The sequence below is a fragment of the Ylistrum balloti genome, unplaced genomic scaffold (genome assembly GCF_031769215.1).
Source record: "Ylistrum balloti isolate Yb309-2 unplaced genomic scaffold, AGI_CSIRO_Ybal_v1 Utg370058, whole genome shotgun sequence".
NCBI lineage: Eukaryota > Metazoa > Mollusca > Bivalvia > Pectinida > Pectinidae > Ylistrum > Ylistrum balloti.
Genome location: NW_026782107.1, coordinates 905,030 through 925,145, shown reverse-complemented (window position 1 = coordinate 925,145; position 20,116 = coordinate 905,030). Strand labels below are relative to the sequence as shown.

At 39.7% G+C, this 20,116-nt stretch overlaps 1 protein-coding gene across 2 annotated transcripts in view; it reads left to right on the top strand.

Annotated features, from left to right (window-relative positions):
- The window catches only part of LOC132549480 (mothers against decapentaplegic homolog 3-like), a 50,101-nt gene that overhangs the window by 17,546 nt on the left and 12,439 nt on the right, over window positions 1–20,116 (top strand). For both annotated transcript variants that reach the window (XM_060213419.1, XM_060213418.1), the window contains 2 exons: window positions 10,321–10,514; window positions 11,352–11,486. In XM_060213419.1, coding sequence (XP_060069402.1) covers window positions 10,321–10,514; window positions 11,352–11,486 — 329 coding nt within the window. The remainder of the gene's footprint in view (window positions 1–10,320; window positions 10,515–11,351; window positions 11,487–20,116) is intronic.

The window sequence follows — 20,116 nt, the reverse complement described above, 5'->3', positions numbered from 1 at the left end:
GAAATGGAATTTTGTGGTGAAACTTAGCTGAAGTGTCGCTTGGTTTCTCTGTATACGTATGTGTAGATGGCTCTTACGTCACATATTTAACACCCCCCCTTCCTTTCTCTCCAAATGATGTCTGCATCACCCATATAAACAACTATCCTACCTGTGCATTACTTGTAAACAACAAACTTCACCTGAAAAGGAAGTGGATACCCCATTGGTATGTTTCCGTGGCAACATCAGTTTTGTCGAGCCTATGAGCATGCGAGCGGCCATTGCTGAGGTTATTGGTTAGGCAGATGCCTTAGACATGCTCTCTAGAGCTCGCTCTTTTTTGTGTATGTTAAAAAAAATCTATGATCACATTGCTTCTGCTGGCCATTGGGATAAAGTAGAGTCCATGTAAGGCTGCTAAAGCTGGTGTGGAGCATTGATTTCTGACAGTAGGTATACATATTGTAGGGACCCTATGTCACTCGCGCCGCACCGACGGGTATATTCCATTGTAATGTACTAAATCCCGGGGGAATGTATATCATCACAGCCAGAAAAAACAACAAATTTTCATAGAACAGTGAGATGTCTACCTACACCTTTTGGAGTTGACATTATCAGAATCATATGAACATTGAATTGCCAATATTTTTCGACCAAATTTGATTATTTTCTATCAAAATTTCATGGACCAAAGATTTGAACCCTTTCAAGAGCCAGTGTTATGGGCCAAGATGCTGTTATATAAACCTCACATCACCTTTATTATATGATGACTTTAAGTTTTCTGTAGCTGGTCTTTAGAAAGCTATAATAAACAGTATTTATACAAGACTGTATCACTGTTATTCTAAATATTGATTTTTACATTCTTATATATATACAATTGATCAATAAATCACTGTTTTGTAATTCTTTATTTGATTAAACTTCCTTTAGCGTCTTCAACAAATTTTATATTAACAATGAGATATTCATATGTTTGAAAAGAGGTACTTCTCAGAACAAATCACATGTAGAATAAACATGTAGGTAAAACAAAAATCTGATTGCCAAGGGCATGCTTGACAATTTTGGGTATAAAAGGAAGGTGTGTCATAGAGTGGCAGTAAGGGGCACCGTCTTTACGAGACGTGTTGATGGTAACTGGTGTCAGAGAGTGTAAGGGATGAGTGTTGTCCTCACAAGACGTGTTGATGGTAACTTGTGTCAGAGAGTGGCAGTAAGGGGCACCGTCTTTACGAGACGTGTTGATGGTAACTGGTGTCAGAGAGTGTAAGGGATGAGTATTGTCCTCAGAAGACGTGTTGATGGTAACTGGTGTCAGAGAGTGTCGGTGAGAAATATTGTCCTCACAAGACGTGTTGATGGTAACTGGTGTCAGAGAATGTAAGGGAGGAGTATTGTCCTCACAAGACGTGTTGATGGTAACTGTTGTCAGAGAGTGTAAGCGAGAAATATTGTCCTCACAAGACGTGTTGATGGTAACTGTTGTCAGAGAGTGTAAGGGAGGAGTGTTGCCCTCACAAGACGTGTTGATGGTAACTGGTGTCACAGAGTGTAAGGGAGGAGTATTGTCCTCACAAGATGTGTTGATGGCAACTGGTGTCACAGAGTGTAAGGGAGGAGTATTGTCCTCACAAGACGTGTTGATGGTAACTGGTGTCAGAGAATGTAAGGGAGGAGTATTGTCCTCACAAGACGTGTTGATGGTAACTGGTGTCGGAGAGTGTAAGGGATGAGTATTGTCCTCACAAGACGTGTTGATGGTAACTGGTGTCGGAGAGTGTAAGGGATGAGTATTGTCCTCACAAGACGTGTTGATGGTAACTGGTGTCGGAGAGTGTAAGGGATGAGTATTGTCCTCACAAGACGTGTTGATGGAAACTGGTGTCAGAGAGTGTCGGTGAGAAATATTGTCCTCACAAGAGGTGTTGATGGTAACTGGTGTCAGAGTGTGTAAGGGAGGAGTGTTGTCCTCACAAGACGTGTTGATGGTAACTGGTGTCAGAGAGTGTCAGTGAGAAATATTGTTCTCACAAGAGGTGTATGTGGTACCAGAATCAGAAATTGTCGGTGAGAAGTGTGGTCCTCACAAGATGTGTTTGTGGTACCAGGGTCAGAAATTGTCGGTGAGAAGTGTTGTCCTCACAGGATGTGTTTGTGTTACCCAGGGTCAGAAATTGTCGGTGAGAAGTGTTGTCCTCACAGGATGTGTTTGTGTTACCCAGTGTCAGAAATTGTCGGTGATTAGTGTTGTCCTCGCAAGATGTGTTTGTGGTACCCAGTGTCAGAAATTGTCGGTGAAAATTGTTGTCCCCACAGGATGTGTTTGTGGTACCCAGTGTCAGAGAATGGTGGTGAGAAGTGTTGTCCCCACAGGATGTGTTTGTGGTACCCAGTGTCAGAGAATGGTGGTGAGAAGTGTTGTCCCCACAGGATGTGTTTGTGGTACCCAGTGTCAGAGAATGGTGGTGAGAAGTGTTGTCCCCACAGGATGTGTTTGTGGTACCCAGTGTCAGAGAATGGTGGTGAGAAGTGTTGTCCCCACAGGATGTGTTTGTGGTACCAGGGTCAGAAATTGACAGTGAGAAGTGTTGTCCCCACAGGATGTGTTTGTGGTACCCAGTGTCAGAGAATGGTGGTGAGAAGTGTTGTCCCCACAGGATGTGTTTGTGGTACCCAGTGTCAGAGAATGGTGGTGAGAAGTGTTGTCCCCACAGGATGTGTTTGTGGTACCCAGTGTCAGAGAATGGTGGTGAGAAGTGTTGTCCCCACAGGATGTGTTTGTGGTACCCAGTGTCAGAGAATGGTGGTGAGAAGTGTTGTCCCCACAGGATGTGTTTGTGGTACCCAGTGTCAGAGAATGGTGGTGAGAAGTGTTGTCCCCACAGGATGTGTTTGTGGTACCCAGTGTCAGAGAATGGTGGTGAGAAGTGTTGTCCCCACAGGATGTGTTTGTGGTACCCAGTGTCAGAGAATGGTGGTGAGAAGTACTGATAAATCAGTAGATCGATCTTTTATTTGATAGAAAGATTGAACCAGAGTTGCTATCAGTAATAACATTACATATAAATATGTAATTGTTCAGAATGTATAATGATTTTTAAGCTATTTGTAAATATGATCAATGAGACAATGAAGATTGACTTACCTTGTATTTGATGTTTGTGACGATGACACTGACGACATCTCTCTACCACTTAACATACCCAGACGTCTCTGTCCATCTCTGTGTGATCAGCATAGTAGTAGCCATCAATGTTGTTGATGAGGCGGTGCGAGTGTCTGACTTTCTGAAACAGTCGCAGGAGATGTCCAGTCTAGACAAATGTACCTAAAATGTTATGTTGAATGACCGGTTCAAGTTATATTTCAGTACCTGGTAATACCAACAATACAAATAAAGTAATTACTTCAGAGTTATTAGCTCTCTATTGGAAACCATATAAAATTTAGTATAAAACATTTTACTTTAAATTTAGATAACGGTAGATAAACAGACATGGGAAGATAACTGATTTCATCTCTTATGTGAGTTACACATCTGGAATGTTCTTCTCATTGTTGTTTTTTCACAAAGACATTGTTCTCCAGGCCTTAACTGTTGAAGTGTAAAAAATAAACCTAAAAGCATGTTGAAACTTGAAATATCTTTATGCCATAAAGTTATGTTTTGTAAGTCGAGATTTTCCTCAGCTGATATGTCCTCAAAAATGGCTTGTATAGAATTTTCTCAAGGAACAGGAGGAAGTCATCGGCTAGGATGTCCTGAAATTCCTTGCGGAATTTCCATACAAGATATTTTCGAGGAGATATTAGCTGAGGAATATCGCGACTTGAGGAAATCTCAAGTTGAGATGTTTTATACAAGTAGGGCCTGGTCCTGTGGGATCCAGTATTAATTAGCCTGATTGAATACTAGTGAGTCAAAGGTAATGGATTGGTCTTGTAGGGTCCTGTAATCAGCCTCACTGCCCTGGGCTAGATTTGAAATAACAAAAGCTATTGTATAATATATAAAAAATTCCAATACTTTCTTCACATGGTATACTTGATAGTAGTATTTTAATGCTCCTCTAAAAAATTTCGTGGGAGCATATAGTCGCTGCCTACTCGGTCCGTCTGTCCATCTTTCCATCCATCCTTTCATGTCTGGAGCATAACTTTGCCCACAGTTATGCAAGGATCATAAAATGTGTTGTATACATTGATCACACTATGGAGATATGCATTTTACCAAATTCAGGGCCCTCAACCCCTTAGTCACAGAGTTACTGCCCTTTGTTAAACTTGTGTGTTTGGAGCATAACTTTGCTTGAATAAACACAAGGGTAACGAAACCTTGTGGATACGTTGATCATATTAAGACGATATGCAGTGTACGAAATTCAGGGCCCTTGACCCCTCAATTACAGTGTTATTGCCCGTCATTAAGATATCTTGTCAAGAGCATAACTTTGCTTTAAGGTAGAAAATGAAACTTATCAATATACAGAGATCACACAAATATAATGTGCAGTGTACATATTAGGGCATGCAACCGCTTAATTACAGAGTTTTTTCCCTTTGTTAAAATTTTGTGTCTGGATCATTACTTTGTCTGTATTTTAACAAGGATATTGAAAAGTGATATATACATTAGTAATAATAAGCAAGATGTAATGAAGGAATATCAGGGCCAATTACCCCTCAGTTACACAGCATAGAAACACTACTGTATGTAGATGGTATTTTTTTATGTAGATGGTATTTTGTATGTAAACATGTGACAGTATAGAAACACTACTGTATGTAGATGGTATTTTGTATGTAAACATGTGACAGTATAGAAACACTACTGTATGTAGATGGTATTTTGTGTGTAACCTTAAGACAGTATAGAACCGCTACTGTATGTAGATGGTATTTTGTATGTAAACATGTGACCGTATAAAAACACTATTGTATGTAGATGGTATTTTGTATGTAAACAGGAGACAGTATAGAAACACTGCTGTATGTAGATGGTATTTTGTGTGTAACCTTGAGACAGTATAGAAACACTGCTGTATGTAGATGGTATTTTGTATGTAAACATGAGACAGTATAGAAACACTACTGTATGTAGATGGTATTTTGTATGTAAACAGGAGACAGAATAGAAACACTACTGTATGTAGATGGTATTTTGTATGTAAACATCAGACAGTATAGAAACACTATTGTATGTAGATGGTATTTCGTATGTAAACATGTGACAGTAGAAACACTACTACTGTTTGTAGATGGTATTTTGTATGTAGACATGTGACAGTAGAAACACTACTACTGAATGTAGATGGTATTTTATATGTAAACATGTGACAGTATAGAAACACTACTGTATGTGGATGGTATTTTTTTATGTAGATGGTATTTTGTATGTAAACATGTGACAGTAGAAACACTACTGTATGTAGATGGTATTTTATATGTAAACTTGAGACAGTATAGAAACACTACTGTATGTAGATGGTATTTTGTATGTAAACATGTGACAGTAGAAACACTACTGTATGTAGATGGTATTTTGTATGTAAACATGAGACAGTTGGATGTGACATTCACACTGTTGCTAAAGCTCCTTCAGTAATGCCCTTTGAATTGATGAAGACAGTTAACATAGGTAATGATGAAGAACTGAGAGTTATGATAATGTTGGAGACTGATTCATTCTCCTACACAATCTATTTACATACAATCTCAATATATATATATGTAGATGTCTTATCTCCACTGGCAAGATTTCCATTTTTGGATTGCAAATCAATTGGTCACAGTAACCATGGTATCAAAACCCTATTGAACCAATCGTGTAATAGGCTAGTGGTGTTTTAACTGTATAATGATGTGTATTAGACTGGAGGATGACAGGTCTGTGTTGTGGAGGGGGACCAAGCTACACCTCCATACATACACACAACCAGACAGAATGACCTAATCTAGGCCAACTCAGCTAGGTCACCATGTCTGGGTCATTCACATTCTTAGGGGCTCCCCACAGGGAAATCCAGAATATATACAAACAACATAGGAAAAACAATGAAAGAATGATTGATTCTGAGTTTGATAGACACTGAATCACTTTCTAAAATAAGATACTTCAAAGATAAAATGTAATAGATTGAACAGCAATTTATCACTTGAACTAGATAGTAAATAGAATGTATCAATTAGTCTAGAGAATTATTAGAATGTATTAATTAGTCTAGAAAATTATTAGAATGTATTAATTAGTTTAGAAAATTATTAGAATGTATTAATTAGTATTATCAGAATGTATCAATTAGAAAATTATTAGAATGTATCAATTAGTGTATCAATTAGTAAAATTATTAGAATGTATTAATTAGTCAGAATATTAATTAGAAAATTATTACAATGTATCAATTAGTATAGAAAATTATTAGAATGTATTAATTAGTATAGAAAATTATTAGAATGTATTAATTAGTAGAAAATTATTACAATGTATTATATAGAAAATTATTAGTGTATCAAAAATTATTAGAATGTATTAAAAAAAATTATTAGAATGTATCACTGTACCTAGAAATAAGTACAATATATCACTGTAACTACAAAATTAATACTATGTAATGAAGTAGAATATCATATACTGAGCACTAAAAGGTCTGATCAAATTTTAAAAAAATCTTTTTCAACAATGACACAAAATAAATCTGATTTGTACATGACCCAAAAGTAATATGCAGTGACGCAAAGTGAGAAAAATATTTGGTAATTATAGGCCATCATTTACATATATGTTTTTTCAAAGACAGAATACACACTGTAACAAAAGGAATTCAATTAGACTAATAAACAACTAGGCTTCATCTTTAGTGACTTTGGTATCAATAAAAAATACAGATTTATATATATTCCAGTGTGTTTAGATTTTGTAATGACCAGTTTTATCCTAAGGAGCCTCAATGATATTGTGTTGTTTTTTCCATTTCAATCAAAAAGCATTTGAGTGGAATATGGCTTAATTTGGTCTGAAGCATCTGTGGGGACAGGGCAATCAATTTTGCATCAATAATGGGTTTTGCCCCCTTGGGATAGAGGGGTGGGGCAATTGGAAAAAGAGATTTGCTTTGAAATTCTTGTTTTGTTGAGGTGAAGGTATTTTAACCAAATTTATTTAAATGGTTGGTCTTGTGCCTTCTCTCCTGAGGTTGGGGCCTGAAAGGGGAAATTTCTTCAGAATCCATCATCTGAAGAAATCACTGTTAAATGGTTGATCTGACACCTTCAGGGCAGGGCAGGGCAGGGTGAGTCCACATATATTAATGTATCAGTTTAAAATCCTTCTTTTGGGATGAGAGTGTTTCTACTAAGTTAACTCAGAATTCGAAGTAATCTGGGGGAAAGGAAACATATTTTGTATAAATGGTGGTCTTGGCCTTCTGGGGCATTAAGGATGGATCCCAAAATGGTATGTATAGTAAATTCTTTAAAAAAGTTCTTTTTCCGAAGGAATGTTAGGATTTAAGGAATGACAGATAAGTGTACTTGTCTTTGTTTAAACAGTTGGTACCCTTAAGGACCTGATACAGGAACTAGAAACTCACTTTAAAAGCCTTCTGTTTGGATGGAGGTAAATTTGTTTAGATGCGTTCTGTGGTTAACGGGAAGTTATTTCGTAAAATTTTGGTTCTTTGTCCTCTTGTGCCTGAGGGAACCAATAGGGGAAATTCAGCTAGATTTCATAATTTCTTCAATATAGAAATGACAGAATTGATTAAAATTTTGTCTGAAACTTATTTAGATGAAGGGAACTCTGTTTACTTTAAAGGACAAGTCAGGTCCTCCTACAGGCTGAGACAACACCTAAACACTCTTCTTAGCCTTGGGTGAATGAAACTCAATTTTATGTAAGCAATGTGTCTAGAGTTGCAAGGTCCAATACATTGTATAAGAAACAGAATTAAGAGTTTGAAATCATTGTTCGGTTTTGGTGAAAGACATATTTTGTCATAATTCATTTTGAAAATTTCTCTCCTTTTGGAGAAAAAAGGAACAATAGTAAATAAAACTGTTTTCAAGTAAAAGTGGAAATGTCCAGGTGAGTGATTCAGACCCCAAAAAGCTCTCTTCTTTATGTATGGTAAGATAGTGGTCAGATGCATGATTTTGTTAATGTTTAGTGGGGAGAATCTTGTACTGAAATATAAAGGTCAGACTTGTGTTTGGTGCTGAGAATCTTGTACTGAAATATAATGGTCAGACTTGTGTTTAGCACTGAGAACCTTGTACTGAAATATAATGGTCAGACTTGTGTTTGGTGCTGAGAATCTTGTACTGAAATATAATGGTCAGACTTGTGTTTGGTGCTGAGAATCTTGTACTGAAATATAATGGTCAGACTTGTGTTTGGTGCTGAGAATCTTGTACTGAAATATAAAGGTCAGACTTGTGTTTAGCACTGAGAACCTTGTACTGAAATATAATGGTCAGACTTGTGTTTGGTGCTGAGAACCTTGTACTGAAATATAATGGTCAGACTTGTGTTTAGCACTGAGAACCTTGTACTGAAATATAATGGTCAGACTTGTGTTTGGTGCTGAGAGTCTTGTACTGAAATATAAAGGTCAGACTTGTGTTTGGTGCTGAGAATCTTGTACTGAAATATAAAGGTCAGACTTGTGTTTGGTGCTGAGAATCTTGTACTGAAATATAAAGGTCAGACTTGTGTTTGGTGCTGAGAATCTGAGAATCTTGTACTGAAATATAATGGTCAGACTTGTGTTTGGTACTGAGAATCTTGTACTGAAATATAATGGTCAGACTTGTGTTTGGTGCTGAGAATCTTGTTCTGAAATATAATGGTCAGACTTGTGTTTGGTACTGAGAATCTTGTACTGAAATATAATGGTCAGACTTGTGTTTGGTGCTGAGAATCTTGTACTGAAATATAAAGGTCAGACTTGTGTTTGGTGCTGAGAATCTTGTACTGTAATATAATGGTCAGACTTGTGTTTGGTGCTGAGAATCTTGTACTGAAATATAATGGTCAGACTCGTGTTTAGTGAGAACCTTGTACTGAAATATAAAGGTCAGACTTGTGTTTGGTGCTGAGAATCTTGTACTGAAATATAATGGTCAGACTTGTGTTTGGTGCTGAGAATCTTGTACTGAAATATAATGGTCAGACTTGTGTTTGGTGCTGAGAATCTTGTACTGAAATATAATGGTCAGACTTGTGTTTGGTGCTGAGAATCTTGTACTGAAATATAATGGTCAGACTTGTGTTTGGTGCTGAGAATCTTGTACTGAAATATAAAGGTCAGACTTGTGTTTGGTGCTGAGAATCTTGTACTGAAATATAATGGTCAGACTCGTGTTTAGCACTGAGAACCTTGTACTGAAATATAAAGGTCAGACTTGTGTTTGGTGCTGAGAAACTTGTACTGAAATATAATGGTCAGACTTGTGTTTGGTGCTGAGAAACTTGTACTGAAATATAATGGTCAGATGCCTGTTAACAGGTGTTCCCTGCAGAGAGTAATAAGTCTGGGTTGCTGAATATCGATTGTCCATCCTATGGTGTTAAGATAGGGCTTATGTAATGTCTCAATCAATGGTGTATACCAGGCAAGGCGAAGCACCACCTAGACCAATATCTAATCCATTTTTTATACCACAAAATTTTTACTTGTTCAACAATTGGCTTAAGAAACACTACAAAGTATGAATATTAAATTTGAGCTGGACGTCTTTTTCTCCTGAACAGCTTTAATATTAAATTTTTCTTTTACATGTGATTTGATATATGAAAATATCTTATATTTAAAATATTTGAAAATGTGATGAATGTATCTATGATAACAGGAAAATATAATACCATCAGATTTATATGTTATAATGGTGACTAATTGTTATGTTTTTCAGTTGCTTTGTGTCAATGATTTCAATGTCTCTATTGTGTCTCTACCAAAAACACACCGTTTTATGGCCCCTCTATTTTATGTGGTGCTGGGGTCCTAAAATATATTCCTTTTCTGTTTGTTTAACACTCTCAAGGCGAATTTGGTCCATATATCATATAGTATCATAACATCATGTCCTACACCTGATTGGATTCTGTTTTGCATGGGCGTCATTGATGTCTTAAAAGATATTTTCTGGTTTCTAAGGTTTCTCCTCATTTTACAGGAAAACAATTTAAAATCCTTTAGACTTTTGCGTTTGAATGGGCCTATGAGTGATATTGATGACAATTATTAACTGTAACTTAGTTCCAATGATAATGACTCTGATAGATGTTTTTGATATTTTCACAGTTTAACATTCAGTTTCTTTTGTCTTTAGGTCCCTGGATGGTCGACTGCAGGTTTCACATCGGAAGGGGCTTCCTCATGTTATATACTGTCGCCTATGGCGATGGCCCGACCTCCAGAATCATCAAGAACTTAAAGCTATTGAACAGTGCGAGTACGCCTTTTACCTCAAGAGGGATGAAGTGTGTGTCAATCCTTACCACTATGTGAGGGTGGAAGCCCCAGGTAATATCACAAAGTTCAAGGTCATTGTTACTTTTGATTTGTCAGTCCTTAGTAATATGTGAGGGTGGAAGCCCCAGGTAATATCACAAAGTTCAAGGTCATTGTTACTTTTGATTTGTCAGTCCTTAGTAATATGTGAGGGTGGAAGCCCCAGGTAATATCACACAGTTCAAGGTCATTGTTAGTTATGATTTGTCAATTTTCCCCATTATGCCAGGGAGGAGGTCCCAGGTAAAATTACAAAGTTCAAGGTCAATGTTATTTTGATTTGTGAATATATAACCATTGTTACTTGTGTGAGAGTGGAAGCCCCAGTCACACAGTTAATATCATTTGTCTTAGTTATGAAGGTAATATCAAAAGTTCAAGGTCATAATTTGTCATAATTTGTCAAACTTTAAGGTCATTGTTACTTTTGATTTGTCAGTCCTTAGTAATATGTGAGGATGGAGGCCCCAGATGATATCACACAGTTCAAGGTCAGTGTTAATTATGATTAACAATCCTCAGCAGTATGTGAAGGTTTAAAGGTGAGTTATAGGTTGAAGGATAAATCAAGTGTTAAGTATGTAACAAGATATTTCAGTGCTCACTAGGATCAAAGCTGGGGCATTCAGCCCATTTGTCTGATAAACTAAAGAGGACAGTATATTGCAGGTATTTACCAGATAATAGGTATTTATGTAACATGAGGAATGGTCATCTGATATTTAATGTCACATCTGTAATGCTAATGTTGCTGCTGTCGGTAAACTCTGTTGTTATTTAGTCTGTTCATTATAAATTCTGTGATGTACCTGACATCTTTGAACTATAATTGTCTCCTTTTGTTGCCAGTGCTGCCCCCTGTGTTGGTGCCTCGTCACACTGAGGTTCCAGACAAACTGCCACAGTTAGAAGACTATGATGCCATGACAGTGCCCGGCAACACAGATTTCCCGACGGGCAGCAATGAAATGTTCAATATCCCAGGTAATTATCTCCATTTTTTTGGCGGTGCCACTTCACAAATTATTCAATTTACAAAATTAAAAGATCATCATGGATGGTAGTTATCTCCCTCAAACAATTGAGGGAAACAAAATGGCCTTGACCTATATTCAAAATCACATTCTTCAAAGTTGTTTGATAAACACTAGTTTTGATCAAACAGGAAACCTAGGATCATGATTTACTTTGGATGATGCCTCACAAAACATACAAAAAATGACTTTGACCCAGAGTTAAGGTCACAGTGGTCAAATTTGTTAAAGCACTGATACAAAATTTTCAGTTTAACCAGAAGGCCTAGAATCATGATTTTCAACTTTAAGGTTCTGCAAAAGTTTGTAAAGGTAATGACATTGACCTGTATGCAAGGTCATCAGTTTTAAGATTGTTAAAATTCTCAAATGGCTTCACCTGTCAATCACTTGTTATGATTGAAGTCATCAATGGGGTAAACATTCTTATTTCATAGTTTGGTAAGATTTGTTGTAGGGTTTGGATTAAAGGAATAGGTGTAGGGAAAGGGGATAAAGGGATGGGATGGGGATAAGGGATAAAAGAATAGGGGTAGGGAAAGGGGATAAAGGGATGGGTTGGGGATAAGGGTTAAAGGAATAGGGGTAGGGAAAGGGGACAAAGGGATGGGTTGGGGATAAGGGATAAAGGAATAGGGGCAGGGAAAGGGGATAAAGGGATGGGATGGGGATAAGGGATAAAGGAATAGGGGTAGGGAAAGGGGATAAAGGGATGGGTTGGGGATAAGGGATAAAGGGATAGGGAAAGTGGATAAAGGGATGGGATGGGGATAAGGGTTAAAGGAATAGGGGTAGGGAAAGGGGATAAAGGGATGGGTTGGGGATAAGGGTTAAAGGAAAAAGGGGTAGGGAAAGGGGATAAAGGGATGGGTTGGGGATAAGGGTTAAAGGAATAGGGGTAGGGATACAGAATAAAGGGATAGGAGCGGGGATTGGGGAGTAAAGGATAGGGATGGGGATAGGGGATAAATGGATGGGGTTGGGGATACAAGAATAGGGGGTGGGGATACCGAATAAAGGGATAGGGGTGGGGATAGGGGATAAAGGGATAGGGGATACAAGGATAGGGGGTGGGGATACCGAATAAAGGGATAGAGAATAAAGGAATAGGGGATACAAGGAATAGGGGATACAAGGAAAGGGGGTGGGGATACGGAATACAGTGATAGGGGTGGGGATAAAGGGATACAGGGAATGGGGATGGAGGAATTGGGGATGAGTGATACTTGGAAAACGGTTGGGGAATACAGAGGATAGTGGGTGAGTAATACAGGGGATCGGGTTTAGAGGATACAGGGGATAAGGGTACGTGGGAAGCATAGTATTAAGAGTTTGGGATTGAGGGGATGGGGAGGTGTCTTCCAGGTAGGTTGAACTATAAGGTGCTTATATGCTTGAGCTATCATGAGTACAATATTGTAAGATTTACATTTAGATAAGATATTTCTTTCATCATATTTTTCTATGTAAATGGTATATAATTATGAGGCATCACCCTTGTTGAATTGCACTTCTGGGCAAAACAAATTCATCTTCGAGAGTAAATTGCAAACTGTATGTACATTGCTTATGAATATTCAGGTGATTTATGTGAATTTGATAAAAGTTGTGAATAATCATCATTATGTGCCTGATGTGAATATTAATGTGGTTCTATGAATATTAATGAAACAGGGTCACTGACAGAGAAATCAGTGGGTATGAAGTGGTGACATAACAGGCTTAGCAGTTACATAGAGAAATATAGATTTTTTTCTGGGAATAGAGAATGAAGGTAGACATATTGGCCCAGAGCTGCTGTACACACCAGACTCCTCAGTACACACTGTATATACAACACACTCAAGCCTAGCCTAGCTAGCTTTACTGAAAATTTATGATAGCTGTTTCTTTTTAACATTTTATATTTTTCTTTGATAACTGAAAATAAGAAATAAATATTATTGGATAGAATTGGTACACACAGATAAAAGATACTGAAAATATTTTTTGTCTTTTTTTTGTTATATATTTTTTGGTTGGGATTGATTTGAGTGTATGAAAGCTGATGTAGACTACTGCAATAGGTATATTGCCTGACTGTGTGTGTCTGGGTCGTGTGTACGTGTGTGGCTGGAGATGGAATATAGATTTTTGTGTTGTTATGCTGAGGCTGTGTGTAGACAGAGGATCCATGTGTGTTGTATACATGTCAAGTTGACCGTGGATTGTTGATAGTCACGCTGTAGCACCCCCCCACGGAGATCCCCCCTCCTACGGACAGGTGGGCCCTGTTTCCAGTGTTTGGCCCCTGTGTGTGTTATCTGGGAGATAGGGTTGCTACAGACACCTGTCATCAGGAATCTACCTGTACTCTTACACTACAGATATACTGCTATATTAGGTAAACAGTACTGACATGGACAACAGCATATACTTAAACCATACTGATCAATTGTGGATTGCAGCATTACTGTAGCATATATTACAACTGTATTGAATTAGAGAGCAGTATATACTGAAACGTTACTGACATTGATATCAACATATAACTCATCAATACTTATACTGACTACAGCATATACTGAAACAGTACTGATGAACAGTGAGGATTTGCCAGCAGTCTATACTGAAACTGTACTGATTTAATGTGGACTGCAGGAGTTCTGAAGTACTGCTATAACATTACCAATGTGTATACTTATTCAAAACAGATGTTGTCACTTCTGATGTCATTTTGACAGCAGCATATACTGAACCACTAAAGAAATCAGTTTGACAACAGCATATACTGAACTACTACAGAAATCAGTTTGACAGCAGCATATACTGAACTACTACAAAAATCAGTTTGACAGCAGCATATACTGAACTACTACAGAAATCAGTTTGACAACAGCATATACTGAACTACTACAGAAATCAGTTTGACATCAATGTTTACTGACATAAACTTAACTCAATTCTCTACTTTACAACAGCAAGGGATATATATATATATATCATATGAACACATTACTTGGACTGTTATAGAAAATTGATAACATTGTAAGAGTTAATTGTGAATTTTCAAGTCCACCCTTACCTCAGAAACTGTTGACCAACACCTAGGGGAAAGACAGGTGCTGTTACCCCAAGGAACCCCATCAGGGGAAAGACAGGTGCTGTTACCCCAAGGAACCCCACCAAGGGGAAATCGAGGTGCTATTACCCCAAGGAACCCTGCCTAAGGGGAAGACAGGTGTTCTAATCTCTAGCATTTGCTGTTGCTACAGAACACAATACAAAACTCCTAGGACTGGTGTTTACAACTAAACCTAAAGGAATCACTGTTACCACCCTGCAAACCCACACTTTTGTACCTAGAGGACTTTTGGGTGTGACACTATGGACAAGATGCATTGTTGGTCAGCCATTGACTGGGGTTAAGGATGATGGCTATACATTGTCTGGCCAGGGACCCCAGCAACATGCCGCTGTGTGTGCACGTGTGCAGCAGTACCAGTGGTAAGCAAGCCAGCAAGGGCAGGATAAACAGGTGGAGAGTGTTTTTGTTGGGAGGGAGTAGACAAGATCGCAGGGGTAGGATACAGATGAGGAAGGGGTAAGCAAGTCAGCAGGGACAGGTACAGGTGGAGTTGTGGGAGAGGGGTAAGCAAGTCAGCAGGAACAGGTACAGGTGGAGTTGTGGGAGAGGGGTAAGCAAGTCAGCAGGAACAGGTACAGGTGGAGTTGTGGGAGAGGGGTAAGCAAGCCAGCAGGGACAATATACAGGTGGAGTTGTGGGGGAGGGATAAGCAAGCCAGCAGGGACAAGATACAGGTGGAGTTGTGGGGGAGGGGTAAGCAAGCCAGCAGGGACAATGTACAGGTGGAGTTGTGGGGGAGGGGTAAGCAAGCCAGCAGGGACAAGTACAGGTGGAGTTGTGGGGGAGGGGTAAGCAAGCCAGCAGGGACAATGTACAGGTGGAGTTGTGGGGGAGGGGTAAGCAAGCCAGGGAGGGGTAAGCAAGCCAGCAGGGACAATGTACAGGTGGAGTTGTGGGGGAGGGATAAGCAAGCCAGCAGGGACAATGTACAGGTGGAGTTGTGGGGGAGGGGTAAGCAAGCCAGCAGGCACAATGTACAGGTGGAGTTGTGGGGGAGGGGTAAGCAAGCCAGCAGGGACAATGTACAGGTGGAGTTGTGGGGGAGGGGTAAGCAAGCCAGCAGGGACAATGTACAGGTGGAGTTGTGGGGGAGGGGTAAGCAAGCCAGCAGGGACAATGTACAGGTGGAGTTGTGGGGGAGGGGTAAGCAAGCCAGCAGGGACAATGTACAGGTGGAGTTGTGGGGGAGGGGTAAGCAAGTCAGCAGGGACAGGTACAGGTGCAGTTGTGGGAGAGGCGTAAGCAAGCCAGCAGGGACAATGTACAGATGGAGTTGTGGGGGAGGGGTAAGCAAGTCAGCAGGGACAATGTACAGGTGGAGTTGTGGGGGAGGGGTAAGCAAGTCAGCAGGGACAAGATACAGGTGGAGTTGTGGGGGAGAGGTAAGCAAGCCAGCAGGGACAATGTACAGATGGAGTTGTGGGGGAGGGGCAAGCAAGTCAGCAGGGACAATGTACAGGTGGAGTTGTGGGGGAGGGGTAAGCAATTCAGCAGGAACAGGTACAGGTGGAGTTGTGGGGGAGGGGTAAGCAAGTCAGAAGGGGTAGAATACAGGTGGAGTTGTGGGGGAGGGATAAGCAAGTCAGCATGGACAGGTACAGGTGGAGTTGTGGGGGAGGGGTAAGCAATTCAGCATGGACAGGGACAAGTGGATTTGTGGGGGAGGGGTAAGCAAGTCAGCAGGGACAGGTACAGATGGAATTGTTTGGGAGGGGTAAGCAAGTCAGCAGGAACAGGTACAGGTGGAGATGTGGGGGATGGGTAAGCAATTCAGCATGGACAGGTACAGGTGGAGTTGTGGGGGAGGGGTAAGCAAGTCAGCAGGGACAGGTACAAATGGAGTTGTGGGGGAGGGGTAAGCAAGCCAGCAGGGACAGATACAGGTGGAATTGTGGGGGAGGGGTAAGCAAGTCAGCAGGGACAGGTACAGGTGGAGTTGTGGGGGAGGGGTAAGCAAGTCAGCATGGACAGGTACAGGTGGAGTTGTGGGGGAGGGGTAAGCAAGTCAGCAGGGACAGGTACAAATGGAGTTGTGGGGGAGGGATAAGCAAGCCAGCAGGGACAATGTACAGGTGGAATTGTGGGGGAGGGGTAAGCAAGTCAGCAGGAACAGGTACAGGTGGAGTTGTTGGGGAGGGGTAAGCAAGCCAGCAGGGACAATGTACAGGTGGAGTTGTGGGGGAGGGGTAAGCAAGCCTGCAGGGACAATGCACAGGTGGAGTTGTGGGGGAAGGGGTAAGCAAGTCAGCAGGGACAGGTACAGATGGAGTTGTGGGGAAGGGTAAGCAAGTCAGCAGGGACAGGTACAGATTGAGTTGTGGGGGAGGGGTAAGTAATTCAGCAGGGACAGGTACAGGTGGAATTGTGGGGGAGGGGTAAGCAAGTCAGCAGAAACAGGTACAGGTGGAGTTGTGGGGGAGGGGTAAGCAAGTCAGCAGGGACAGGTACAGGTGGATTTGTGGGGGAGGGGTAAGCAAGTCAGTAGGGACAGGTACAGATGGAGTTGTGGGGGAGGGGTAATTAATTCAGCAGGGACAGGTACAGGTGGAGTTGTGGGGGAGGGGTAAGCAAGTCAGCAGGGACAGGTACAGGTGGAGTTGTGGGGGAGGGGTAAGCAAGCCAGCAGGGACAATGTACAGGTGGAATTGTGGGGGAGGGGTAAGCAATTCAGCAGGGACAATGTACAGGTGCAGTTGTGAGGGAGGGGTAAGCAAGCCAGCAGGGACAATGTACAGGTGGAGTTGTGGGGGAGGGGTAAGCAAGCCAGCAGGGACAATGTACAGGTGGAGTTGTGGGGGAGGGGGAAGCAAGCCAGCAGGGACAGATACAGGGGGAGTTTGTGGGGGAAGGGTAAGCAAGTCAGTGGAGAAACAAGTCATAAGGCAGGTGGTCAGTAAAGGGTTTTGTGAGAGGTTAAGCAAGTTTGCAGGGGCAGGATACAGATTGAAAGGAGGGTAGTGGGAAACAAGCTTGAACAGGCTTTTCTGGAGAAGTACTGGATGGGTCATTTTTCAATTTGATATACAGTAAGTTTGCCTTAGTCCCCATGTTTTGCATGGTCCATGATAGGACTGACCAGATAAACAAAATGGCTGACATGCACCATTCTGGGATTTTGGTAGTGAAAGGTTTGAGACGGAGGAAAGAAGGGAAAGATAAAACTTTTAATGGATAAATAAAGATCAAATGAAGGTGGTAGCTGTTGGGCAAGCATTGAATGGATCTTTTTCAAATTTCATATGTAAGTTCCCTTTGGTACCTTGTGCCCATTTGACTGATCAGAAAAACAAAATGGCCGACATGCAACCATCTTGGATATAAAAGGTGAAGATTTTTAACTTGCCTTCTTGAAGAATCAGCTATTCAAGTCCATATGAAAAAGTTTTAAGCAAGTTTTTTCAAGCAGTTTTGGTTCACAAATATCAACTGGCAGTTGATCATTACATAGGTCAAGCATTAATGTTAATCATTAGCAAAATTTAGAACATATCATAATTGTTGGGTCAGAAAGGGCTAATTTGTATTGACATCAATAGACCAGTGTTGCTGTCTCAAACAGCTCTTGCTATTAACATTTCCTCAAGGAAATTTCAAATTTCATGCAAATAAGAGTGAAAAAAGGGAAAAAATCCAACTTTCAGCGATTAAATAACAAATGGTGATCTAACATTAGTGGACCCCGAGATCCTTCTCTTGTTATAAACCAAAATATTTTAGATTAATGAGATTATGTGTGACAGAACATAGGGAGTTTAGTGGGATAGAGCAAGGGTTGCAAATAGTACATTTCTGTTGGCCATGGATTTTACAGGTGTACAAGTAAATGATTTGACACTTGTCAAGATGTGACAGGTAACAACATTATTTGTTACAGCTTCATGGTGCAGATAACAGTATTTGTTACAATTTCATTTACAATTCATGCATTCATGACTTCATTTCAAATTTCTTAACCGGAATGGAGATTTGTAAAGTATATACATTGATATTATGCTGCAAACAATAAATTTGTATGATTGATGAAACTAGCACTGTTTTCCATAGTTGTAGTTGTCAGGGTTATTCTACAAAGTGCTATATTTTATCACGATTGAGCCAAAGATATTGTTGACAATGTCCTCTTTTATTTAGATAATTTTTGAAGTTGAAGAATATTTCAGATTGTCTTGTCATCCTGATTTGTCTATTATTGTGTGTTGTGTACCATTTATAAACCATAAACATTTCAAACTTCTTCTCAGTTCCACTCATGGGATAAAGCTTGTCTGAAATTATCCTGATATATCCTGACCAAGTGATCTTTATTTCAGTCTCCTCCACAATATATTATGGCCGCTATCATGAAAAACAAATTTTAACCGTTAGAAAAATCATCTGAGGTTGCAATGGTGCCATGCCATGATAGTTGGTGGAAAATTTAAGGAATTTAGGAAGCTGGCAAAGTGTTATTTTTTGGCTTCCTTAAGACTGCAACTTGGCAAACTGCTGCCATTTTCTAAAATGATTTCAGTTATAGTTCCTGATGAATATCAATTTTAATCTTCTCCGGATTCAGCTCAGACTTCCTTGAAATGATCCTCAGATTGTCCTTATTTTCAGTTATTAAGGTAAGAAATAGGTCCTGTCCAAATTTAATATTTTTGTTAAGGGAAGAAATAGGTTCTGTCTAAATCTTAGATTTTGGGTTAAGGTCAGAAATGGGTTCTGATATTATGATGCTCACCTATAATATTAAAGGGGAGCATATAGTTACCGCTATGTCAGTCTGCCCTGCTGTCATTCTAATACTAATGTTATTTTTCATTGTACCAAATTCAGTGCCATTGGCTCCTCAATTACAATTACTGCCCTTTGCTAAAGTTTCATGTCCAGACCATTACTTTGCTGGTATTTAAATAGGGCTAATTAAACCTGGTGTATACATTGATATTAATAAGTCGATGGTCCTTATACTGATTTCAGGGCTTACAACATTGTATTTACCAAGTTATAGCCCTTTCTTAAATTTTTGGCCACAGTACAACATAAAATTGCTTGAAATTAGGTGTACACATCGATCATACTAAGACAACATGCAGTGTAGCAAATTCAGGACCCTTAACTCCTTAATTAGAGTTATTTCCCTTTGTTAAAATTTTTTTGTTCATAGCATACCTTTTCTTTCATTAAAACTAGTAAAATGAAACTTGGTGTATATATTGATCATACAAAAATGTTGTGTTGTGTACTAAATGCAGGCCAACAACCCTTTTATTACAGAGCTATTGGTTTTTGTTAAATTTTTGTCAAGAGCAAACACTTCACTTGCATTTGAAGTAAGATAATCAAATGAAATGTATACATTAGTCATGCAAAGCAAGATGTAGTGAAGCAATGTCAAGGCCAATGACCCCTCAGTTACAGAGTTATTGCCCTTTGATGATTTTTTGTGTCATAAGCATAACTTTGTTTGC